The sequence below is a fragment of the Microtus pennsylvanicus genome, chromosome 3 (assembly GCF_037038515.1).
Source record: "Microtus pennsylvanicus isolate mMicPen1 chromosome 3, mMicPen1.hap1, whole genome shotgun sequence".
Taxonomy (NCBI): domain Eukaryota; kingdom Metazoa; phylum Chordata; class Mammalia; order Rodentia; family Cricetidae; genus Microtus; species Microtus pennsylvanicus.
The window spans coordinates 100005517-100013680 of NC_134581.1; the positions used below are offsets into that span (position 1 = coordinate 100005517).

Sequence of the window (8164 nt, forward strand, 5' to 3'; positions counted from 1 at the left end):
TTTCTCGGGCTAGCATTGTTGTTGAATTCTAACTTTAATCCATGGTGATCCGATAGTACATAGGTGGTTACTACAATTCCTTTGTATCTATGGATGTTTGATTTGTTACCATTATGTGATCAGTTTTTGAGAAGGTTCCATGTGATGCTGAGAAGCTATATTTTTTTCTGTTTGGGTGGAATGTTCAATAGATGTCTGTTCAGTCCATTTGGTTCATTACATCTGATAATTTTCTTATTTCTATGTTAAGTTTCTGTCTGGTTGACCTGCCCATTGGTGAGAGAGGAGTGTTGAAATCTCCTACTATTAGAGTGTGGGGTTTGGTGTCTGCTTTGCGTTCTAGTAATGTTTCTCTTAACATATGTGGGTGCTTTTATATTAGGGGCATTGATATTCAGGATAGAGACTTCCTCCTGATGAATTGTTCCTGTTATCAGTATAAAATATCCATCTCCATCTCTTCTGATTGATTTTAGTTTGAAATCAATCTTAATATATATTAGTATAGCCACACCTCCTTGTTTCTTTGGTCCATTTGATTGGAAAACCTTTTCCCAACCTTTTGCTCTGAGGTAGTGTCTGTTTTTGAGGTTGAGGTGTGTTTCTTGCAAACAGAAGAATGTTGGATCCTGATTTCGTCTCCATTCTCTTAACCTGTGCTATTTTATAGGTAATTGAGTCCATTGAAAATAAGTGATATTAATGAACAGTGGTTGTTAACTCTGGTCATTTATTTTTTTGTGGTAGAGTTTGTGTGTTTCCCTTCTTTGAGTTGTGCTGGTAGAGGATTGTCAGATGCATGTGTTATTATGGGTGCTATTGTCTTCCTCTGTTTGTGATTTTCCTTCTAATATTTCCTGTATGGCTGGGTTTGTGCCAACGTATTGTTTAAATCTGTTTTTGTCCTAGAGTATCTTGTTTTCTCCATCGATGGTTAATGCAAGCTTTGCTGGGTATAGTAGTCTGGGCTTGCATCCATGTTCTCTTAGTGTCTGCAGCACATTGATCCAAGACCTTCTGGCTTTCATGGTTTCCATTGAGATGTCAGGTGTAATTATGATAGGTTTTCCTTTATATGTTTCTAGACCTTTTTCCTTTGCAGCTCTTAATATCTGTTATTTATTCTGTTTGTTTTGTGTTTTGATTATCATATGTCATGGTTATGCTTTTTTTGATCCAGTCTATTTGGTGTTCTGTATGCTTCTTGTACCTTCCTAGGAATATCCTTCTTTAGTTTGGGAAAGTTTTCTTCTATAATTTTCTTGAATATATTTTCTGGGCCTTTGAGCTGTAATTCTTCTCCTTCTTCTACCCCTATTATTCTTAGGTTTGGTCATTTCATGGTGTCTCAGATTTCCTAATTGTTTTGTGTTAAGAATTTATTGGATTTGTTTTGTTCTTTAATCAGTGAGTTTATTTTCTCTATAGCATCTTCAGTGTCTGAGATTATTTCTTCTATCTCTTGTATTCTGTTGGTAATACTTGTCTCTAGTTCTTGTTCATTTACCCAGATTTTCCATATCCTGCCTTCCCTCGGTTTGTGTTTCCTTACTTATCTCCATTTCATTTTTCAAATCTTGAACCATTTCCCTTACCAGTTTGATTGCTTTTTCTTGGGTATCTTTGAGAGATTTATTCCTTACCTCTACCTTTTTGTTTGTCATCTCTATTTCGTTATGGCAGTTTTTCACCTCCTGTTTAAGGTCCTCTATTATTTTCATATAGTTCCATTTAAAGTCGATTTCTTCTATTTCTTCTGGAGTAGGGTGTTCAATTCTTCCTGTTTCATGATCCCTGGATTCTGGTGATGTCATATTGTCTTTCAGGTTGTTGGAGGAAGTCTTTCATTGGTGCCTGCCCATCTGTTCTTTCAAATTCAGCCAGGAGAGTCCTGGTGTCTTGGTCCAGTCTTTGCTGTGACTGACTCTCTGGGTGGATCTCCTCAGTGCAGGAGCAGGAACTGTTCCTGTCTGGATGGAACTCCTCTGATGAAACAGGGATGCCTGGTTGCCCAAGGACACCAAGGACAAAGGGCGAATGTGGGGGGCAGCATGGGGTTGAGTAGGACACAGGAGACCCTGTAGTACAAGCCGAAGGTGCCCACACTCCCTTGCAGGGACTTTTAGGCCATCCGGGTAGGCAAACACTCACCCCTCTGGGTGGATATCCTTAGTGCACAAGCAGAAAACTGTTCCTGAGCCAAGGACCATGCAGACAATAGGGCAGGCTCGGGGGAGGCTGGGTCGTGTTTAACAAAGACACCCCTGCGGCAGGAGCTGGGGGACGGGGAGTGGAACAGGCTGCCCCAGGATAGCACACACTCACCCATCCAGATGGAACTCCACAGCACTGAAACAGGGATGCCTGTTAGCCCAAGGACACCGCAGACAAAAGGGTGAACTTGGGGAGCAGGGTGTGGTCTAGTAGAACACAGGAGACCCTGTGGCACAAGCTGAAGGTGCCCACACTCCCTTGCGGGGACCTTCATGCCTGCCAGGCAGACAAATACTCACCCCTCTGGGTGGGTAGCCTTGGTGCAGGAGCAGAAACTGTACCTGAGCCTAGGACCATGCAGACAACAGGGCAGGCTTGGGTGAGGCTGGGTCGTGTGTCTATGTAGAAGGAGCTGTGTGCTGCCCTGTGTCCCAGCTCCTGGCTGCCTGGCTAACTTATGCCCCCAAATAACAACACACAAACTTTTAAATACTGCTTGGCCCATTAGCTCTATCATCTTATTGGCTAACTCTCACATCTTGACTAACCCATTTCTAATAATGTGTGTGGCATCACGAGTTGGTGTCTTACCAAAAGATTCTAGCATATGTTTATTTTGGGCTGGAGCTTCATCATGTCTGGCTCAGAGAGGAGAGGCATGGCGATTGCCTCACTTCCTCCCAGCATTCTGTTTTGTTTACTCCACCTAACTATTTTTCTGTCCTATCAAGGGCCAAGGCAGTTTCTTTATTAACCAATTAAATCAGCTCAAAACAGAAGACTCCCACAGCATGTCTACAACATTTTTTTAAAAGAGAATTACAAGAATGAAACTTCTTACAAAACAATTTTATGGAGATTTCCTGTTTAAACCCCAATCATCATTGCATAAGAGGGCACAATAAATATAAGATTCACTGTACAGCTTAAATTACAGACTGTCACAACCTCAGATTATTCTCTGATCACACTAGCTCTACAGAGTTAGATAGATTTCCAGGGGCATTGTTTCCCTCTTGTTGGCCAGGTCTTAGGTCTAAAGAGTGAAGTCTATTATAAAGAAGCATGTACAACTTTTATACTCTTAAGGTCATCATGACATGCTGGTCATCAATGTGGTTAACAGAAGTCATAACTGGGTACGTTGCTTGCCAGCTATGTTGGTTGCTTGAATAACACATTTCACTACCATGATATTGGAGAAGAATCTACAAGTACTAATTTACTAAACCAGCAAAATCCCTAACAGACATCTCTAGACATTTGTCCTTATACTGACAAATAAATTAACTCTTCACCCCTAATCAAGGAAACTTCTCTCTGCAACCAACAGACGCTTCTACAGAAAGCCACAATCAATACAATTGCAGATGTGGAGTCCAGTCACAATGGATATAGCTATAAAAATTGTGGAAGAAGGAAAGGAAAGATTATGAGAGGCAAAGTATCAGGAACAATGAGAATGCATCTTCTTGAAACTATAACCATAGAGTCTCACAAGCATGACTGCCCAAATATGAGCTGAACAAATATGACACCATAAATATGCTCAACTACACAAAGATTTCTGTAACTATAGACAACTAATAATATCTGGACAGAGAAGAGGTGGTTTTTCCCAGGAAAAGAACACCAGTGTCAAAGCCATTACCCCTGAATACATAATACATACATACATACATATATACATACATACATGTAACATAAAAGTAACATTATTTATCCTGAAATTATTATAATAAGGAATACATATGTATATACATATATGTATATGCCTGCAGTAATAACATTAGTTAATAAAGAGACCATAAATTTGAAGGACAAAGGGAGGTATATGGGAGATTTTGGAGGGAAAAAAGAAAATAAAGAATGTTATTAAGCTATAATCTCAAAATTAAAAAAATTAAAAATGATAAAACGTACAACAATGTTTTCAAAATGAAATCACATATGTTGAATGATAGTAAAAGAACTCATATGAGAATAGTGTTGATGTGAACATTTTCATATTTCCTTTAGGGAAAACAAGAATACTATCAAATTAAGGTAAAAAAAAATAACTGTCCATAATGATTTAGGATGAACTCATATGATCTCGAGTCATAATTCACAACAATTTACATAAAAATCCCAAAAGCACAATTACAATCTTTAATCAGCATGCCTAGGGAATTAAAGTAATTTCTGTTAAAAATACAAAAATGAAAAGTTAAAAATAATTTCTAAATAGTGTAAATTAGGCATGTGGCGTATGCTAGAAAAAGAGCACCCAGGATAGGTATGTTCATAAAATTTGTCTTAGAGTTCTCAGTATATATGGACATGAGGCAACTCTGTTGACAAGTACTCCAAGTGCATCCTTCACATCCTTGTTTCTCAGGCAATATATGAATGGGTTCAGCATGGGACTGATCACAGTATACATCAATGAGGCAATCATTCTTTTCTGAGAATGAGAAACAGAGGAGCTGAAGTAAACTCCAAGTCCTGACCCATAGAACAAGGAGACCACACAGAGGTGAGACCCACAGGTGGAAAAGGCTTTGTACTTACTCACAGTAGAGGACAATCTTAACAAGGATGAGATAATCTGTGAATACGACATAAAGATTCCTATCATAGGAATCACAGCTAGTATGGAGGTCAGCACATACATAAAGACATTATTGATGTGAGTATCAGAGTTGGCTACCTTGATAACTTGTGCCAGTTCACAGAAGAAATGTGGGATTTCAGTTCCTCTGGAGAATTTCAATTCATTCAGCAATAGGATATGAGTCAGGGAGACCCAGAACATGATGATCCAAAGTATCAAGACAAGAAGGGTACATACCCAAGGACTCATGATAACAGTGTAGTGGAGGGGATGGCAGATAGCTACAAAGCGATCATAGGCCATTAAAGTAAGTAAAAAATTATCCATTCCAACTAAAATAGTAAAAAAATATACCTGTGTAAGGCATTCTCTGTAGGAGATATCTTTTCTCTGTGAATGCATGTTCACCAGCATCTTTGGTATTGTAGTTGAAACGAAACAGATGTCAATAAAAGACAGGTTGGAGAGGAAGAAGTACATGGGAGTGTGGAGGTGGGAGCTAGAGCTGACAGCCAGGATGATGAGCAGGTTCCCAAGCACTGTGACCAGGTACATGGACAGGAACAGTCCAAAGAGAATGGGCTGCAGTTCAGGATTATCTGAGAGGCCCACAATGAGAAATTCTGGTATCACTGTGTCGTTCTCTGTTTCCATTTAACTTTTGTTTCTGTTAGAGATGAGATAAGGAGAGTTTTCAACTAATAGCTACTGTCAAAATAACCTGTGAAAGCATATCTTTCATAATGACAACTCTCATTTACTTAACCAAGTGATTTTTTGTAATCGTTTGTAAATATGTGTAATCACTCTTTTTTTATTTAGTCAAATATCTCTCTTCTTTAACTTCTAAAACTGCTATTAATGGAATTTTATAAATAAGCCTATCTAGAAAATTTATTCTTTAATAAGCCCTACAAACACTTGAAATACATTTCAAAAATGTCAGTTTTCATTTTTATATTATTATTACTAATATAAATCTGCTCTATTATGATAATTATTTTGGGTGCATAACAAAATTTCAAAAGTAAATATTGAACAATGATTTACAAGTTAAAAATTTTGTCATATTTCTTTAACATAATTTTGGTTCATCCATTGACATCTATGTAGTCTTGAGAAAATTATGTGACTTCTTAAATTTCTCATGCATAACTATCATTGAGAATACCCAAAAGGTATTCTCTGGAGCAGCAGGAATTGATGATGTATTTATGGCATAAATACAACAAAGTTGTTTGCCCTACTTTGAATCAATGAGGTTTCCTACAGCTCCTTCTTTTGAACACTTGCTTCCAAGTGAATGTGTCTGGAAAGAGAAAAGAGCAGTGGTCTCTAGAGATGAGAATAGGAAACAAGAAAGCCCACCATCACTATAATAAGGAGGGGGAGTGCATTCTCATATGCTCTTCCCTGTCCATAAACTGGATTATTATTGTAAAATGAGGAGCATTAATGGTAAAACTTTATAATCGGTTAATCTGATTACAGATATTGAAATATAATATAAACCAAATCATCAAAGAAAAGTAAAAGACTTTTTTTTTACTTATATAAGTTACTAAATGTTCCATGAAAGTGTTAACATTATGAATGCCTGAGAATGTAATTTGCCTTTGAAAAAAATACCTGCAAAGTAATAAATAGTTTATTCTGTGAGAGTGAAAGAGTGGATAGTAGTATCTTCCCTGAAATAGGAACATTTGAGAAAAGACCAAAAGGCAAAATGAAAAAAAAATGGAGGGAAATATTCAAGGATGAGGGACTAGTATGTAATTTCACTATGAAGGTGGCAGTCTGGCATTTAGCTTGTGAAATAAGAAACAGAGACTGAGGGCCTCAAGGACAAGGTATGAGATTCACATATTGTCTTCTGTGTTTTCTTTGTCACTGTAACATTGACTGATTCACATTCTTTGTTAGTCTGAAATCCTGATGGTTCTGTTCCATAATTTGTATTTTGAAGGAATTACATTTTGATTATTAAACTTTAGGAGCTTGTGGGAGCCCACAGTGACTCACTCCAGCCTTAATGGAAGTCAGAGAGTTCACGCTTGTTCTTTCTTCTCAAGGCCAAATAACAGGATGTTTGACCAAAGGAGTGGTTGCTATATATTTTGAGTATTAAGGAGGTGATTATGCTTGCTTGCTCTTAGAACCATGGTAAGGAAGTATTTTGCCTCCCCCTTTTGCTTTGGGTATAAGAGGGCTATAAGAAATAAATCATGACTGTTGCAGTATTCACCAAGAGCCCTCCCTCTATCTTCTGTCTTTTGTCTTTCTTTCTGAATCATCACACCCATATTCAGGTGCTGTTTGACGAGTCATCTGATCCCAACAGAACTTGAATAAATATAACTATTTGAAGTAAAATATTGAGAAATCACCTACAAAAGGGGAATCTTCCAATTATTTATACCTAAATGTAAGTATAGCGAATTTAAACTAAAATACATTAACATTTTAAAATAGATAAACAGAAAATCATAATTCTAGAAATGGATCTTGAATACTTTCTGAGTATGAAATTGGGAAAGGAATTCTTACCGGATTCTACAAATCCCATAAAGAAGTGGAGAATAGATGGATACTCTTTAGAAAGTGACACTGGAAAAATAACCAATATTGCAAAGACAGAAACAGATTAATATCTGTAAAAGGGACTCATTGAAAACTGAAGTGTCTTTGAAGTACAGGCTCTTTATAATTACAGACTAAATAAGCACTTTCCAGTTTGCACTCTTTCAAGGATCTAGCCTACTACACACATCCTCTCTGCGATCCAAACCTACCCCACAAGCCTTGATTGGTGCACACCAGCTCTTCCAGTGGTCATTACTGCAGCTGTTTCTTCTCAACCATCTGCTTACAGAAAGACCAGGTGAGTTTTCACAGTACAGAGGTCAGAGATAGAGAGCTAAGAAGAAGGGGCATTATGAAACTTTCATATGTCCCAGGGTTTGGATTCTCAAAGTGCCTCATTAGTTAAATTATCTGTTGTCTTTACATTCCCCAAACTATTGAGTTCCCTTGGGGTACAAAGGAAAATTGAAAACTGCTAGTTAGTTTTGTGTGTGTGTGTAGTTAATCACAAAAGGAGACTGATTTTTTTGCAAGAAAGAGCATTTATTTAGGTTTAATTAAAAATCATTCTTTGACTCCAAAGAAAATGTCAGTTCTACAAAAATCAATCCAAGACAAACTTTAGAAAGTCTCCTTTAACAATAGTCCCCAAATTGTCAAATATTATATCTATTGTATTACAAAAAATGACACCATTTGTATCACAATATTCCATGATTTGTTTTTCAATTTATTATTTAACTTGATAGATAATATCTTACTTATATTATC

At 37.2% G+C, this 8164-nt stretch overlaps 1 protein-coding gene across 1 annotated transcript; it reads right to left on the reverse strand.

Moving 5' to 3' along the window:
- Positions 1 to 4498: 4498 nt before the first annotated feature.
- LOC142846829 (olfactory receptor 7D11-like) lies at positions 4499 to 7683 on the reverse strand. The gene is made up of 2 exons (XM_075967617.1): positions 7603 to 7683; positions 4499 to 5477 (listed from the first exon to the last, which is right to left on the reverse strand). Exon 2 carries the CDS (start codon positions 5462 to 5464, stop codon positions 4499 to 4501), a length of 966 nt encoding a protein of 321 aa, XP_075823732.1. The 5' UTR covers positions 5465 to 5477; positions 7603 to 7683.
- Between the last annotated feature and the right edge of the window lie 481 nt (positions 7684 to 8164).